The 17,731-nt window shown below is 45.3% G+C and overlaps 1 protein-coding gene across 4 annotated transcripts; it reads left to right on the forward strand.

Annotated features, from left to right (window-relative positions):
- The first annotated feature begins 341 nt into the window (after nucleotides 1–341).
- macroh2a1 (macroH2A.1 histone) lies at nucleotides 342–13,541 on the forward strand. 4 transcript variants are annotated; one of them, XM_068731588.1, is made up of 9 exons: nucleotides 346–669; nucleotides 1,882–2,083; nucleotides 2,234–2,340; nucleotides 2,962–3,153; nucleotides 3,646–3,753; nucleotides 6,186–6,285; nucleotides 9,177–9,266; nucleotides 11,317–11,491; nucleotides 13,215–13,541. In XM_068731588.1, the coding sequence occupies exons 2-9, from the start codon at nucleotides 1,912–1,914 to the stop codon at nucleotides 13,378–13,380; spliced, it is 1,110 nt and encodes a 369-aa protein (XP_068587689.1). In that variant the 5' UTR covers nucleotides 346–669; nucleotides 1,882–1,911; the 3' UTR covers nucleotides 13,381–13,541. The 4 variants fall into 4 exon arrangements, with proteins under 4 accessions (XP_068587692.1, XP_068587689.1, XP_068587691.1 ...); XM_068731590.1 differs by lacking the exon at nucleotides 6,186–6,285 and adding an exon at nucleotides 7,525–7,615; XM_068731589.1 differs by lacking the exon at nucleotides 346–669 and adding an exon at nucleotides 688–1,716.
- The last annotated feature ends 4,190 nt before the right edge of the window (nucleotides 13,542–17,731 follow it).

Consider the following 17,731-nt stretch of genomic DNA (forward strand, 5'->3'; position numbering starts at 1 on the left):
AATGACTTTATATATCGTGACTTTGTTGTCGTAAACATAACTGTTGCTGCTCTATAAACAATATGTACATTTTAAATATAAATTCCAATCCTGTTGTTTTAGATATTCTCTATGTGTTTTTAAAAGCGATTATTTAGTCATGTGGCAGAGTATTGATAGGAGAGATCATTATTATCCCGAACCTGAAGGCCACCGTACTTCTCCGACACGCTTTCCAGAGGGCGGGTGTGAGCAGAAGGCTATTCAGTAATGATAGACTCTCTGTATAAATCTGCAGCGCACCTCTGGATGCCACCACATCTTACCCACTTGGTCCCTTTAAATGTGAGCGGTACCATCGATCTGCTCCGGGAAAAAACCCGTCAGCGTTTCCAGCGTTTTTTTTTTTTTTTTTTTTTTTTTAGAAGCACGTGGTCTTCTTCTCTCCCTCCTCTTGCACAGGAGTGGATTGAAGGTGTGAAGGGGTTAAAAAAAAAAAAAAAAGATCATCTCCGAGCAGCAGATTCCACATTCAGCGAACGTCCGCGCTGGCTTCCCCATCCGATATTTAAACTCGCTGTGGATTGTGGGAGTCGAGGACACTGCCCAGGCTTGTTACCCGGAGAACCGGAGAACCGGAGACATTTTTTTTCCTCCTCTTTCCCCCCCCCTTGCTGGTTTTTTTTTTTTGTAAGTAACCATAAAAAAAAAAAAACCGGGTTTGCAAACCGTTGCGTCGTGTCGGGCGCGGTTCGCGTATTTGTCGGGCGAGCCGTAAATGTTGTCATGTATGTGTGTGTGTGTGTGTGTGTGTGTGTGTGTGTGTGTGTGTGTGTGTGTGTGTGTGTGTGTGTTTTACATGGAGGCCGAGGACTTGCTGGAGCTGACAGGCGGTGGGAGGGAGGGGAAGGAGGAGCGGGCAGCTGCCGCCGCTCAGCCGGGCTTCATATCCACTCGAGAGCCCCGCCGACTCGAAACGGGATAAAAAAAAAACAACAACAACAAAATGCGCTCAGCTCGTCTCTGACAGCTCGATGTTTTACTGGTGTTTGTCGCTTTAGTCTCGAATAGAATACATGTGCGGGAGACGTGCGTTGAGCTGTTGACATGCGGAAATCGTTGAGAGAGAGAGAGAGAGAGAGAGAGAGAGAGAGAGAGAGAGAGAGAGAAAGAGAGCTTAAACTCACCTACACCTGTTCAGGAGTGCAGAAATGCCGCAGATTCTGCGTCTTCTTCATTATTTATGTATTCATTCATTCAATCTGCTGGTCAATGACGCGATCGGTGCTTTTATGTTTTGATACAATGTATCGCGTGACATTCAACCGTTACAGCGTGATTAAGGAAACAGACCGGGCCTGTTTGTGTGTGTGTGTGTGTGTGTGTGTGTGTGTGTGTGTGTGTGGCGCTAATTAATTATCAGTATCAAGACAGCTAATTGATGTCTGCATCTGGTACAATTAAAATATATATATATATATATATTTACCATAACATTATTCAGGGGAAAAAAATAAATATAAATAGTGTTTTACTTGAATATCACCATCAATGCATCATAGCGTATGAATATGCAAATGTGCATTTAATAACTGAGCATTCCGGTGACACCAGGGTGCTTGATGGCTTGTTGTCAATACAGTGATATCCGTACCCAGCAGTGATCTGACGGCAGCATTGCCCTCCAGGTTCTGGTGACTGTGATCTAAAGAAAACACACAGGAAGCCGATAATTGGGTAATCGATAATAACAATAATATTATGCGATATTATATGTAGTGAGAGTTCAAGGGCCGTATCGGCTGACGTCTGTCTGTTTAACGCTCTGGGGTGAAACAGGGAAACAAACCTCCAAAGCCGTAGAGGAAGTCGGCCCGGGTCACAATTTTGTTTCCCCTGCAGAGTCCGACACAGGCAGCGGGTCTCAGCACCATGTCGAGCCGAGGAGCAAAGAAGAAGTTGACCAAGACGTCCCGGTCCACCAAGGCCGGGGTCATCTTCCCCGTAGGACGCATGCTGCGCTACATCAAGAGGGACCTGCCCAAGTACCGCATCGGGGTGGGAGCGCCCGTCTACCTGGCTGCTGTCCTGGAGTACCTCACCGGTGAGAAGACGTGTTCGTGTTGGTCCTACACCTTCTAGTTGTAAATGCTGTCTGTTACTATTGTTTATCATCGGCAGTAAACGGGTTCTGTCGGACTGCTTTTTCTAAACCGTCTCGACGATGATTGTCGATGATCATCTTTTTTTGCAGCTGAGATCTTGGAGTTGGCAGGTAACGCAGCCAGGGACAACAAGAAGGGTCGCATCACACCGCGACACATCCTGCTGGCCATCGCCAACGACGAGGAGCTGAACCAGGTCGGAGTCCTGCACGCATTTCAGACATGTTGCGCTCACTACTGTTGAAAACCCTCTGAACCCGAAAAACGATCGGCAAAACCACACCGTTCCACGCAGCCAGAGGCCGCACAAACCGGCCATTATCGTCAGACGATCGTCTTTCCGACGGTCCTTGAACACGTCGCGTGTGACAAAAACTTCTGTCACAAAAAGCGGCCAAACGAAGATTACAAATTTTAGATATTTCATCAAAAACTGCAGGCTGCTGATCACAGAGCATTGAGGAGAGAGAAGTGTGAACACTTTAAGACACGTCGAGTAAATTGATTCCAGTGTTTTCCACTCATTTTTAATCATTTATAGCATTGTAACTGTTGTTATTCTGCACAAAAGACACGTTTGAGTTCCCTCTACGTCTGGCCATGAGTGTGCTGTTTCCATGGAGGTGCAGGAAAAGCCACAGAAAGTCAAATGTGACGGGAGAGAAGTCTCAACGAAGCTGCTCGGGGGTTCAGAGGGTTAAAAGCTCCTATTTTGGGCACCAGTGGTGTTTGCATTCTCCTTTTTAAAAAAAGAAAAGATACTTTTGTTTGAGTTTTTTGGGATTGATTTCTCACTGACCTTGTCTTCCCGCCTCAGTTGCTGAAAGGTGTGACCATCGCAGCGGGTGGAGTCTTGCCCAACATCCATCCGGAGCTGCTGGCCAAGAAGAGAGGAATAAAGGGAAAGCTGGAGATGCCCGTGTCGCCCGCCCCCGAGAAAAAACCCAAGCCGGTCAAGAAATCGGCGAGCAAGAAAATGAGCGGGAAAAAGGGGGGAGCGAAGGCTAAGGTACTCCTCCATCTGAACGCCGGTGATTGGGAAGTGTGTGTGTTTTGGCCGCTCAGGAGCACCAGAACCGCTCAGTAGAACCGCTTAACGGTGTTGTCGCTGTGGTACGCCGATCTATTCATCTGTAGAATCAAAACGGTAGTTTTGATTCTACAGATTTTGTGGAAAAGCTACATTTGTCTACTATTAAAAACAGACCCGAATGTCCTGAACAGGAACTACAAAGGGGCTCTTCTGTCTTATTCAGAAGTAGGATAAGTTCCATTGGCATGTCATACTAAAAGCTGTCATGCCAAATATTGTTAGTTAAAAGGTTTTCTATCTGCAACCTTAAATAACACCCGAAACCGAACTAACTAGCTTCAGCATTGACGCCGTACGTAGCTGACCTCTTGACCTCTTGACCTCCCCACAGCGGGCACCAAGAGAAAGCAGTGCTCTGTCCCGCAGAGGGTCTGATCGCGTCGCCCGTTGTGCGTTCTGTGTTCACAGAAGCAGGGCGAGGTGAGCAAGGCGGCGTCGGCGGACAGCACCACCGAGGGCTCCCCGGTCGACAGCTTCACCGTGCTCTCCACCAAGAGCCTCTTCCTGGGTCAGAAGGTCAGTCCACACACGTCTGTGTCTGAATATACGCTCATCCACAGGTTGAGTCTGTGTCGCACGGTGGCGTATCGGAGATTATCAAGTCTGAAAATCTTTGAGGTTAAAGTCACACATTTAGTAATTTATCCTGAAGTTGTGTTGGCGTGCGGAGGACGAAGGCCCTGACAGACGCCTCGACACGTTGTCTTTCTCCTTCTCTCCGAGTTGTTTTATCAACATAATACTGATGACAGATAAATCCTAAAGATTGCTGTTTTCTGTCTGGTTTTTTTGACCTACAGTATGCAGTCGTACTATTGAATAATTTAAGTCTGGGAAGAACAGATACCAAACTCATGCCGGGCTGAAATAAGGCTCATGAATAAGTCACGTGTGTGATAACTGATAAAAACATAAGGTAAGACGTTCAGAGACGCAGACCAGGACTCTAAAGTTGATATCTCACCGAGATCCATCAGAAGATGAACTGAGTCTGTGTTCTTCTCAGCCACAGGGTTTTTAAATCAGAAATACTTCAGACCTGCCGTCTGTTATCGATACGTTTCCATCACAACTGAAGCAGATTTAATAGGCTGGCGATGTTGTAATTAATTATCTGTTTTGTGATATGTTCCATCCCGCTGTACTTCCTAACGGGTCTGCTTTAATTCACCACACTTCATATATATATTCATATATATATTCATATATATATTCATATAGCGGCTTTAACCGTAACAGCAGCAGCCATGAGTGCCGTGTTTGTCTAACTGCATCTCACATCTGGAGGCTTCCCTCGCTTTGGTTCTGCTGCTGAGCATAAAAACAACTTCTTCTTTTTTTTTCTAACTGCAACATGGAAGTAAATTTGCCTGAGAGTCGCATCTTTTTTTAATGTTGAAGATCTGAAGATCTATAGATTCCCTACAGTAGATGGATAGCAGTTGCTAATTTATTATGATTTTTTTTTTTTTGGCTCATGATTTTTGGGAAATTTACTTCCAGAGCTCCACATTTCAGCTCAGCTGTGACTCTTTAAATGCCGCTAACTCCACCGCATGCTTTGATTTAACACCGCTGACCTGACGGAGCAGCAGACTCCGGTCTTTAAAGGATTCCTCAGTGAACGTCGCGTCGTCCACTTCTGAAGGCCGACATGTTCAGAGTTTAAACGCTCATGGTCGTTCTAATGCACAGTCCCAGATGCGTCGCATTAAAAGGGGAACATTCGCCCGATCAGTGCCGATGGTAAACGTGGTTCCACCGAAGAAATGTGCGCAGTATTGAGAGGGAAACGCCGATTTCTGCTTCTGCAGAACCTCGCTGGTGCCTACATGTACCAGGATGCATTGCGTGTCGAGTGGCTAGCTCGCTATGTCACACGAGCTCTGATGAATAAACTCGTCCAGTGATTAAGATAATGAAGCCATGAATAGAAACGCGACTCTGTTTCTCTGTTTCTCTAGCCTCATTTAGCACAGCTGTCTCACACACTTTTTTTTTTTTTTTTTTTTTTAAACCGCCGCTCTGTTGTCGGTGCTTTTTTGTTTTGGGATAATTTGGGTGAAACGTGGCGTTTGTGCAACAGATGACTCGTGAGTCGTAGACTCTACTAACGGATGCATTTTAAATTCTTAACATTTAGGAGGGTACCATGACATTTCCACTTCGTCGTTTTTTTAGATTACGCCCCTCGGTCGAGGTAAATATGTTGGCTTCAAACTAAATATAAGATATAAAATATATATATTTGGATTTGTCTTGAGTAGAATATAAACCGACATTCAGTAGGAACAGCAGGACTAAAGGGACATTTAATACGGAGCTGAACAACGACATAAACACTCTTTTACGCTCTGAAATAACTGCAAACACAGCTGCGTATGAGTAGATCCACGCCACATAGAGCTGTCTTTTGACATGTCACTGACAAGCACAGGCATGAGTAGAAGAGAACCGCTGTTAATGTTCGTAACACGGAGTCAAAATGTCTGCTGTCCATCCAGCACGTTTCAGCTGGTGTCTGTGCGGTCCTCATCATTCAGCCTCTGTCCGTTGACATCTTAAATCATTGAGCGTTCACCAATCAATGCACCCGCAGGCCCGCTGTGCTGTTTTGGACCTGGTGTAAGGTACTGAATGAAAGGGCTCTCCCAGAGGGTTCTACGCTGACTGACGCTGATGAAGCGGTTAGCGGTTAGCGGTTAGCGGTGTAGCATGTAGCATTCACTCGCCGTGAGCTTCCAGCTGTAGCGCCGGTAGACGCCGAACGTTCGCTTCTATAAGTCATCAGAAGGTCAAGGTATCCCTGTTTTTGTTTAAGCTGTGGTGTGAATCTGGTTTTAATTGCTTTGCTTCCTCCCCTCTTCCTTCCTGCTCTTCCTCCCTCCTCCTTCTCGGCATGCCTCCCCCCCTCCCCCCCCTCCACTGCTCCCCCCCCTCCTCCGCAGCTCAACCTCATCCACAGCGAGGTCAGTAACTTGGCTGGCTTTGACGTGGAGGGGGTCATCAACCCCACCAATGCTGAACTTGAACTTAAAGATGATCTAGGTGAGCCCCCCCCCCCCCCCCCCCATCCTCTCTGCTCACAGTTTTGAGATTTTAAAATCCTTGAATGTTGAAAAAGCTTGATAGCCGCTGCTAAATGATTCATTTAGGCAAAGCTGGTCGATGGAAGTGGAAGATTAAATCTACAAGGAAACACAATTAGTTTGGACACTTCGGAACATGAAGTAAAATCGAAAATCTGTTTGAATCAACCTTTAAAAAAAGATGAAGAATTAGCTTCATGTTCACTACTGCTACACGACTTTTAATAATCAGACGGACGTTTTTAACTTCTAAAGATCTCTCTCTTCAGTTTCCTCCCTCTCTGGGTTTTGTTGCTCTTAGTGTTCTCACGTAGTAAAAACAGATTCCCTCGTTGTGATTCTTAAATGACGTAAAGATTTCAGTAAAACGCCGATGAAAGACGCAGACGTCTGTCGAGGAAATGAAGTAACGTATTTATCACCGTGTGAATTCCCGGTGAGGACCTCGAGTCGCTCAGCCGAAGAGGAAGACGGATTTTCCTCTGAAAGGTCAATAGAAAGTATTGCATTGAAATCAAACAAATCCCAGCAGCAAGTGGAGACATTCAAGGATTTTGATCGGAGCGCCTCAGAGCGGTGATCCCTGCTTGCTCTTCCTCTCGTGTAAATGTGTCCAGGTTCATTCCAGGTTGTCCTCCTTTTCAGATGGCTGTCAGACCTTTCTTCAAAAAAAACAACCAAAAAAAAAATCACAATAATCACTGTAAATTCACGACAACTGCTGTGAATCCGAGCACCAGTTTACAGTAAAAGCTCGACGTGAACCCTCGTCAGCCGCTCTCTGTGAGGTCGACAGCCTGGAGTCTGATCAGAGACTGATCTGCTCAAGAAATGTGGACGACACGATCAGTCAGATGGTCGCTTTCTCAATGTCCCCCGTTTTTAAATTTAAACATGCAATCTAACAATGGTGTAAGCTGCAAACATCTCAGTGAGTAAAGTGTGACAGTACATCTGGCCCCGGGGTGCCGTCCTGCTTCCTGATTACATCATGTGACCCACCGCGTCCTCACTTGCCTCCTTGTTTCCTTGTGATGCCAATAAGGAGTGCCCTCACATCTCCGTTCTTCTCGTTCATCCTTTTTGGTTCTATTTATTATTCTTTTTTTTTTTGCTCCTGATCTCTCTCACACACACTGTTTTTACCACCATGTTTGCCTGTTGTTGTTGTTGTTGTTGTTGTCGTTGTCGTCTGTAGTTGCAAGTTGTCCAAGCCGACATTTCCATCGTGGATAGCGAAGCTGTCGTTCACCCGACCAACTCCTCCCTCTATACAGGTGGTGAAGTAGGTAAAGGAACCATCCGACCCACAGAGGCCCGTCTGCTCTCTCTCTCTCTCTCTCTCTCTCTCTCTCTCTCTCTCTCTCTCTCTCTCTCTCTCTCTCTGCATATTCCAGATCGTCTGCCCTGCAGTCTGTGGAGACAAACATCGCAGCAGTTTTTAAGAATACATTTTTAACACGACTCCCTGCTGTTCTTCTCCTCAAAATACATTTGCACAATATTTCAAACAGCCAAACTCCTGCAAAATGTGTAAATAAACGGGGATGTGGCGATGATTCGATTTACAGCTAATCCCACTTAAGAAAACATATACAGTACTTTACTGTGTTCCAATAGATCTAATATCCAAGCGCAGTGTTGGAACAGAGACTCGATCTACAGAGAGCAGCTGAGTGCGTCGCGTAATGCGTACGTAACTCTGAAGCCATGCAGCAGCTGCTTCTGCTGCAGCTGCTGCAGCTGCTGCAGCTCGTTTGTTGCCGCTTTTTTTGTTCCACTCGACTGAAATGCAGGCGATCCGGGGCTCGCTTCATTCCCCCGTTCCCCTCGACTGTGCTGTCAGTTCAGCTGGTTAGAAAGAGAATCCACCGAGCTTTTGATTGACACGTTGATGATATAAATATATATTTCATCTGCTTGCTCGTTATTGGCTGTTTTTAATATTTTAAGCTTGTTATCACTAACTTTTCTCTAAAGGGCTGATATTAACCCGATTTGTATTTGTCTCTCCTGCCTGTATTTTAATGATATTGCAGCCAGAACATTACTTTTTAGACTTTAATCTCCTCCCTGGTTTCCTTTGTGGCTTCTCTGTTTAGCGCTGAGTAAATCTGATGGAGTGTGATCAGCGTGGAGTGACGTCCTCCACCCATTCAAATGAATCCTCCTCCTCTTCAGAGTTTAACTTCCCGTTTTTACTTTAAACAAGTTCTAGGAGCTTTTACATTTTCATATATAACAGAACAAAGAGAAGGCCCTCAGGTCCGCTGCAGATAAGCCGGTATGTGAGGACAGAGGGAAGTAATTAGGGACCTCCGGCTTTCACACATTGGTTTAACCGACTCTGAGTGAGTCATTTGGAAAACAGCAGCCCTGAATCTTTGCACTCCGGGCTCTGTTGCTTCCTTTGAGAGACCTTTTCTACGTCTCACAAATGAAGTAACAGAGGCTGTGTGTGTGTGTGTGTGTGTGTGTGTGTGTGTGTGTGTGTGTTGGTGTGTGTGTGTGTGTGTGTGTGTGTGTGTGTGTGTGTGTGTGTGTGTGTGTGTGTGTGTGTGTGTGTGTGTGTGTGTGTGTTGGTGTGTGTGTGTGTGTGTGTGGCATGAGCTCAGAGAGAGAAGCCAGGTAAAAAAAAAAAATGATTGACAGCATCGTTGTCTCCATGTCTGTCTGTCCGTCTCCATGTTTGCCTGCTTGCCTGTCTGCATGACATCGCCTCTCCTCATTCTGTCCTGTCGGCAGTGTTACGAGGTGTGTGTGTGTGTGTGTGTGTGTGTGTGTGTGTGTGTGTGTGTGTGTGTGTGTGTGTGTGTGTGTAATCACTCCACTCCTCTCCTCCGCCGACAGGCTCTGCTCTGGAAAAGAAGGGCGGGAAGGAGTTCACCGAAGCGCTGTCGGAGCTGAAGAAGAAAAACGGCCCTCTGGAGGTGGCCGGCGGTAAGTGCAAGATTGCGCGACGTGTTTTATACGACGTCTGAGCCGCTCGCCTGGGATTATATTCGTTCAGTCACACTATAGGTCAGCGGTCGTTACAGAGGCGCCTGACGGAGGTCTGAACTCTACTGAGTGCACGTTTTCTAGTTGATTATTATTGGTTTCCTAACGCGCTCAGAAGCCACCTCGAGTTAACGATTCAGAGTTCTGCTTAAAGACGCCTCCGCTTCGCCGCAATCAGTTAAACGTCCGCATCATGTGAGGAAAAAGCGCACCGACCGTGAACTCGAGAGCAACGCTGCAATCGCAACTTCTTCTGTTGTCGTCCTGCTCTGGGTGACACTGACTTTTCAGGACTTTCTTCCAAATGTCACCATCGGACATTATGTTGATATCGATCGACTCGAGCACCATCCAGCTCCTGTGACAGTGACGTCAGTGTGTCCCGTAAATCTCTCTTCACACACACACACACACACACACACACACACACACACACACACACACACTTCTCTTAAAGGCTACATTTTGCTAGAGTTTCCATTGTCTTTGAACTTTTGAGAGAAGCGGTGGTTATTTTGTCATCATAGACATTTAGTATGGGCCATAATATCTGTCCTTGGTGACTTGAGTCTCAAACTGCTGGCTTTTAAAGAGTCCGATTATTTCATCCTTCAGTTGGTCTTATTCTTTCTCCATCTGTCTCTCTCGCTCCCCAGCTTCACTCGCTGCTCTCTCTTAACAGTCAGCATCATAATCCCAAACTCGTGAATAGATCACCAGGTGAAAGTGAACACCGAGGTCAGCGGAGCCCGTCAGGGATTCTGTGGGGATCTGGATCGGTCGTCCCGACCAGACCTGGCTCAGAACAAGTGCTTCGGCACGTTTGAAGATGCTCGTAAAAAGTATTTGCTCGTCTGGGTTTTTTTTTTTTTTTTTTTGCGAGCGATCCTCCCTGTTTCAAGGTCGGTCGGGTATCCGAGTCTTTCTCCGCGTTGTTCAAGAAATGAAACGGGAAGCAGAATTGTTGCAGTACCGTCCATATGGTTTGATTGACGGGTGATCTGCAGATGTGCGAGTCACAAACACCACCACACACACACACGGTTCCTCTGTCCCAAACCGTCATCATCATCATCATCATCATCACCATCCGCACACTTTCCCTCTCCACCAGATCAGTGTGGCTGCCGCTCGCTCTGCCGTGTGAAGTCTCTCCATCCTCCTTTGTGCGCCATCTGGAAATGAGCTCGTCTTCGGCTTTGACTCCGGTCCCGTGACGCGTTCGCTGTGGGCTAATAAAATCTGACCGGAGAGAGGCTTTCTCACTTCACAGAGTTGGAAGCTTTTGGCAGAGTCTTTACTCTGCCGGTTTAACTTCTTCCTCTCCGTCTGTGCTTCTTCTTCAGCTGTCTGGAGAAGTGTTTCACCTCGCCGTAAGACACCCGGCCGAGCCCTTTTCAAGCTCTTGGAGATTTGCCGCACGCATTTTTCCACGAAGCAAACGTGTTCTTCTAGCGTCTCAAGCCTCCGGGGTTTTGACTTCTAACAAAACGGGTTAATGAAGCTGATTTTGAAAAATGGATGCGACGTGAGAGAATCCAGCAGCATGTGGGAGGTGAAGAAGTTCACTCGCTGTCTGGCTCAACTAAACTAGCACAGATTTAGCACAATATGACGTTTAAGGTGCTGATCTTTCAGTTTGTTTTAAATCTGGCTTTTTCAACCCTGATGATTTGGTGCTCGTCTCTGTTTTTATGTAATTGGAAAGTGAATATTTTCTTTCATATTTTGGGTTGTTGGCCGAACAAAACGAGCAATTTAAAGATATCACTTCAGACTTTGTATTTTAAAATAATCAAAAGTGGAACCCCTCATAGATCTATTCGATATATTTTATTCCCACTATGAATGCTAGCTCTTAAACCATCCTCACTTTTCTACCTGAAGGACGTTCCCTTACTGCTCTGCCCCCCCTCCTTGTTTCCTCTCCTCTTCCCTTCCCCACCTCACTAACCGCTCGCCACACCCTCTCTTTCTCTCCGTCCCTCAGCCGTGTTGACCGCCGGCTTCGGTCTGCCCGCCAAGTACGTCATCCACTGTAACAGTCCAGGCTGGGGCTCCGACAAGTGTGAGGAGATGCTGGACAAGACGGTGAAGAACTGCCTGGCCCTGGCGGATGAGAAGAAGCTCAAGTCCGTGGCTTTCCCCTCCATCGGCAGCGGGAGGTAAGAAAACACGCTGAAACGTGGAATACAGTTACCATGCAGTGAATCCTGAAAATTCAAAAAGGCAAGTAGAATGCAGGTGTTTTTCACAGCATCTGTTTAGAGTAAACGCTTTGTTTGAGGCAAAGTTTCAAATGAGAAAAGTAGAATATAATGTTTTTGATGAAATCCCTATTTTAAGCTTAGTTTCGGTCGACGTTTTGCGACAGAAGCGTTAGACACACGTGACGTGTTCAAGGCCCGTCGGAAAGGGGAAAACGTGACGATTATGAACCTTTTTTTACAGCTTCTGGCTCTGATGACCGCTGTAGTTTTGGCGTTTGTTTAAAGCGAACGCGCTTTCCTGTCCCTCCAGCGGGTTTGGAGGTTCAGAGGGTTAAGGACATTAACTTGAGGGTGTTTTCACTCAGGCTTAAGAACTAAAATAAAGAGTCGGTTTGGCAAAAACTGTGGTTACATAAAATCTTTCGCAAACCTGGTTCCAGACCAAGAAACTGTATCCGAGTCCACCGCGAACAAAGGTGACCCGTGCTCCACTTGGCAGAAAGGCCTTCTCCCACCTCTTCACAACATCTTGAGTGGCACACTTGCATCGTCAGCAGTGAAATCCTCACGCTCGCACATTTTTCTCAATCCTTTTTGCGTCAGTCAAAAGCGGGGGTTGACATCGGTTCCCCTAGGCGACGGCTGTAAACACCTCCACTTTGATCCGGGCGAGATTTCGGCTTGTTTCAGTGAAATGGAGGCCGAGGCGTGAGAAAGTGAGACTCTCCAGCAAAGATTTAGAGAAAAGCCTCAAAAGCGATGATTTGTTTGGCGTAAATAAAGCCGCTGTAGGAGCGGCGCTGCTCCGGTTGCTCCGGCGCTTTGGTTCAGACTGTAGATATCTCATGTTGTACGGCCGTTCATGTTCCCCTCAGGATGAACCGCTGTGACTTCAGTGAGCCGGACTTTTAATCTAGCGCCGTTCAACGGCACACTTTGTTTTTTAAATTAGAATATTAGAGCGACTGAATGCTGACGCTCAAACTCTTTAGGCTACTAAAAAGAAACAAAATGCATTGGAGTGATTTTTAAACGAGGCATTATGTCTGTTGCTCTTTGGTAAATAACTATGCATGCGGTCGTTAACCCCGGTCAGGAGGTTCAGTGACTTAAACCAAAGTAAGAGGAGAAGAGATACGAGTTGGAAAAAGTAACTAGACGACGTCTGCGAGCTGCTAAAATAATTCATGCAGCGTGAAATGCCAAAAAGTGTTCAGGATTACAGATTACTACAGATTACAGGACACCTGCGATGCACTGGAGGAGGATCTATGTACAGCTTTTATAACTATAGAATATATATATATATATATATATATATATATATATATATATATATATATATTGTACTCTCTTTCTAAATAGAAGGGACTTCAGATGTATCACCTCTCGTATTAATTGATGAAAAAGTAATGAAGAACGTTGAGGAGGCGATACGTTGAGATGCACCGATAACCACCATACTACTACCACACACACACACACACACACACTGCTGCCAATGTATAGATATATGCATGTGAGGCCTTTTGTCTTTTCCTCTCTCCTTCCGTCTCATTTTGATTTTCTCTCTCTCTTTCTCTCTCTCTCTCTCTCTCTCTCTCTCTCTCTCTCTCTCTCTCTCTCTCTCTCTCTCTCTCTCTCTCTCTCTCTCTCTCTCTGTGTGTGCGTGTTTCAGGAACGGTTTCCCGAAGCAGACGGCGGCCCAGCTGATCCTGAAGTCCATCTCCACCTACTTCGTGGCCACCATGTCTTCCACCATCAAGACGGTCTACTTCGTGCTGTTTGACAGCGAGAGCATCGGCATCTACGTGCAGGAAATGGCCAAGCTGGAGACGAGCTAAAAGAGTTCGGAGCATTCGCCTCCACAATTTTTATTTTATTGCGTTGTTTTTTTTTTGTTTTTTTTTCTTCCTAATATTTGTTTTTAATTTCTCATTTACTTGTCACTTCTGGCGTTTAAATGTAAAAGTGCACTGCTCATTCTACGGTCTTTTAATACAAGCAGTGCCCTACAAAACAAGTGAAAGGACTCACTTTAAGATTTAATCTTTACCGTATATATACATATATATTTATATATATATATACATATATACATATATACATATATACGGTAAAAGATGTTATGAGAGAGAGCTGCAACTCAACTACCGGGCTTCCAGAGAAGTCTGAAGAATACGGGTTAATGCATGTAATGGCAGTAAAAAAAAAAGAAAACGGCTATTCTCCTTATTTTCATCTCGAGAACACTCGACGCTGGCTTGAGTGTTGGTGTTTTGATTTCCCTTCTCTCTGCTCATCCTCTCTGTTGTTGACGGTGCTGTGACACGACAAGGTAACGTTTAGTTTTCTCTGCTTTTGGTCTTCAGGAGACGTCGTTGAACAGAACGACGGGATGAGTTCGTTGTGTTGTGTGTCGCAAAGATTTCTGTGTTTGCCTTCCTTTACACGGGGCGGAAAAAAAGAATGAAAAAAAAAAAAAGGAGCGTTTCCTTGTGTGCTGCAGAGACCTTTTGATTTCCTCACAACGTATTCAGTTCGAGAGGAATAAGTCAACCGACGACCGCTATGATATAGTAATCATCCTGGTACCGGGGTCGTCGGTTTATACTGTCATTTACCGTAAAACATAGATTAATTTATGACATAAAATAGTAGAAATGAAGGTTTTTGCAGGGCACGATTGGTTTACATTGTGTGTTCCTATCGATGTTTATATAGATGGAGTATTTGTGAATTGTTATAGAAGAATATTGGACTGTAACATAGATTTCTTTTTTGAATTTTAATTGATTCAGAAAGGCACAGGTGGTTTGGAAGAGAACAAAAAAAAAAAAGCTAGTGAGAGAGTTGTGAATTTTTTTTTTTGTGTGTGTTTTGTCTTCGTTAAGCCATAAAACAAACGTACTCACTACTGGAAATAGAAGCTCTCTGCTGTTGCTTTTTTGTTTTGTTTTTGGTTTTGCTTTTTTTTTTTGGTCCATTCCGCCGCCACTAGATGGCGCCCTGTAATCAAGAATTGGAATTTCTCATCTCAGCCATTTTCTGTGCAAGCAGCAGGTCTCTCCACGCGGACGCTGCTTTGATTTGAATTGGGATTGACGGACGTATATATATATATACATATATGTATATATACATATATGTATATATATATATATATATACACACACATATATATATATATATACATATATGTATATATATATATATATATACACACACATATATATATATATATATATATATATATATATATATATATATATATATATATATATATATATATATATATATACGTATGTGAGGAACCCGACTGCCCTGCTGCATTTGGACTTTTCAAAAGCCTAACTTTTCTTATGGAGAAAAAAAAAAAAAGAAGAAAAAAAAAAGTTAAATGCTTTCTAAATAATTGCTACAATTGATGATTCTACAAAAAAGGTCTGTACACACTCCGGTAATAAAATACCTTTAAAAACACACATTTGTCCCGTTTTGAGATTACGAGATGATTTTGTGCGTTCGCCGTCTTTTAAAGGTGCTGCGAGGAACTGTGAGGAATTTAAAGTGTGTGTGTGTGTGTGTGTGTGTGTGTGTGTGTGTGTGTGTGTGTGTGTGTGTGTGTGTGTGTGTGTGAGTTTAATTTAAAGTGTGTGTGTGCATTTCCATGTCGTCATAAATCCATCAGCGGTGTATTAAAGTGAGCGTAATTTGAAAGGTTGCTGAACAAATGGCAGAAGGATGACATGCTGTGTTTATTTAATTTGACAGAGCGACGCATTCAGAAGCCTCAGGATCTCCAGCTCAACAGGGTCGGAGTGTTTCTGAGAGCGTGAGACATGGACTCCGATCACGTCTTAGGGTCACGACTTTAGGCGAGACTACAGCAGAGAGGGAGCGTGACGCGCCGCGTGTTTGGCGCCGTTTACGTCCCTGTTCGATGACATTTCTGACGCCATTTTTCTGGCCTGTAATCGGGGTTACATGCATCCTCCGCACGCCTCGCCCCCAATTTTTCAACGGCACAAAGACGGAACGCGAGAAAGCAAACGCCGGGTGTCTCGTCACGTCTTATTAGTGGACCGTTTTAAAGAAGACTTCAGACAACAATGAAACGACAAAAATACTCAATTTCGCCACCGGTCCAACACCATGTGAAAGTCAGCTGGGTTGGTGATTCAAAGAAAGGAGTGTAAATCCAATATGTACTCTCCTCTTAGCTCCGTTTTGGGTCTCCACCAGCTCCTGAGGGAAATTCCTTTTCCTTTAGCTGCTAAATGCTCCACTAGGTTCACCAGCTATCTCTAAGTAGCACACAGCGGGTTTATCAGGGCTGAAGAATACTGCCTTCTATGGCGTTAATATTGATTATAGATGCTTCAGTCAAGTACTTTTAGTGGCCTAAAAAGTAGTTCTGGTGTGTCTTGTTTTCCTTTTTCCTAAAAAAAAATCAGCAAAACATTGGAGTTATTTTTGGAAGTCTTTCACAAATAACCTGTTTTGTTATGGTATGAGGGACGTTTGAGGACAGAGCGATGACGAAGACGTCACAACAGACGATCGATGGACGGAGTCGATGGTTTTCTCTGAGGAGAAACTCGGCTGACCCACAGCGATGATCGTCCGCTTGTGTTTCTGACCGCGTTGGACTTCGTCGCCACGTTCCCAGATTCAGAATCACTGGGGTTACACTTTTAAGAAAGGTGGACCGGGCCTCGGTCCCGTCCTCGAAAAGGCTACTTACTAGCTGGCGGGGGCACAAAGAAGCCCACGGAGTCAGATGGGGGTCAGTTTCCCAGCCATCCAGGGAGGCCGGGACCTGAGACCTCCTCTGAGGGAGCCCATCTGAAGAATAATCCTCAGGAAATACAGGCAGGTTTCACCACCCCACCCACCCCCCCACCCTTCACCCCCCCCCCTTCAACCCCCCCCCGTCCATCCCTCCCTGCTTCTTCTCCTCGCAGGCAGAAAAGCCCCGTAAATTCAAAGCATCTGTACGGGCAAGGGCCAATCCGAGGGCCGCCTTTCCCAGAGCCCGCGCGGATGAAATTTTATTCTTTGCACGAAAAAATTACAGGGGGAGGGGGGAGGAGGGCGGGGGGGGGGGGGGGAGTAAAAACAGAAAATAAAGTAAAGCAAACAGCGGGGGAAGATCAAGGAGGAGAGGAGACGAGGGGTAAGGAGCTGGTCATCGGTGATCTGCCCGGCTTTTCACTGTGTTCATAAGAAGAAAGTAATATTATGTCCTTTATGACCACGAGTCCTGGACAGCAACAACAACAGTCTGCTGCTGACGCTGGACATCCACTCGTCCAGCATCAGCGCTGGCGCTCCGCTCCTCGTAGATTAATGCGGGTCGAAAGAAGAAGGCCCGGCGAGCCTTCATGTTTTAAAACTTCACCACTTTCAGTGTTTTTAGAGAGCTGGTGTCAAAAAGTCAAAGAGTGACCGTTAGGTGGATTCATGCACTGACCTCATGTGTTGTCTGATATTGCAGAAGTTAAACAGGTTGGAGTGTCGTTGAGATAGATAAGATAAGAGACTATCGTGTTGTATGGAAGCCTATGAGAACATGACTCTACTTCTCTCTAGTGTCCACCAGGGGGCGACTCCTCTGGTTGTATAGAAGTCTAGTCTAAAATGACTCTACTTCTCTCTAGTGTCCACCAGGGGGCGACTCCTCTGGTTGTATAGAAGTCTAGTCTAAAATGACTCTACTTCTCTCTTGATTTATTCCCTCAGTAAACATTGTAAACATGAGTTTATGGTCTCAATCTCTAGTTTACAGTCTTCTTCAATACAGCATGATGTTCATTTAGTACATTATGCTCCATTTAGAGTCAAACACACCATAAAGCAGGGGATGATTTAGGGGCGGGGCTACACGCTGATTGACAGGTCTGGGAGTCGTCTGTGTTGTCGTGTTGCAACGTTAACCCTTTCACAAGGTGTGTTTTCAGCCGATGGAAGTCGATCGTAGCCGCTTTGGTTGCCTAACAATGTCTTTTCCGGCATTCCACCGAAAAAGAACAAGATGGGGACGTTTCCAAAATCGCCGAAGTCGAGGCTTCGAAGCGGCAGACGGCAAACCAACGGGTGACATCACGGCGACTACGTCCGCTTCTTATGAACCTCTGAACACACTTCACAACCGAGCGTAGAGATAATCCAGGTTACCTTCTCCACTTACTG

This window comes from Cebidichthys violaceus, unplaced genomic scaffold, assembly GCF_023349555.1.
Source record: "Cebidichthys violaceus isolate CVI_PGR_0920_01 unplaced genomic scaffold, fCebVio1.0.p SCAF_53, whole genome shotgun sequence".
Lineage (NCBI taxonomy): Eukaryota > Metazoa > Chordata > Actinopteri > Perciformes > Stichaeidae > Cebidichthys > Cebidichthys violaceus.

What these genes read in the sequence shown, in the direction of transcription:
- macroh2a1 (XM_068731588.1), top strand. Translation starts at nt 1,912, where the DNA reads ATGTCGAGCCGAGGAGCAAAGAAGAAGTTGACCAAGACGTCCCGGTCC. An exon ending in AGGGGGGAGCGAAGGCTAAG is followed by an intron (nt 3,154 to 3,645) that starts GTACTCCTCCAT and finishes CTGTGTTCACAG; the next exon opens with AAGCAGGGCGAGGTGAGCAA. An exon ending in CCCTCCATCGGCAGCGGGAG is followed by an intron (nt 11,492 to 13,214) that starts GTAAGAAAACAC and finishes TGCGTGTTTCAG; the next exon opens with GAACGGTTTCCCGAAGCAGA.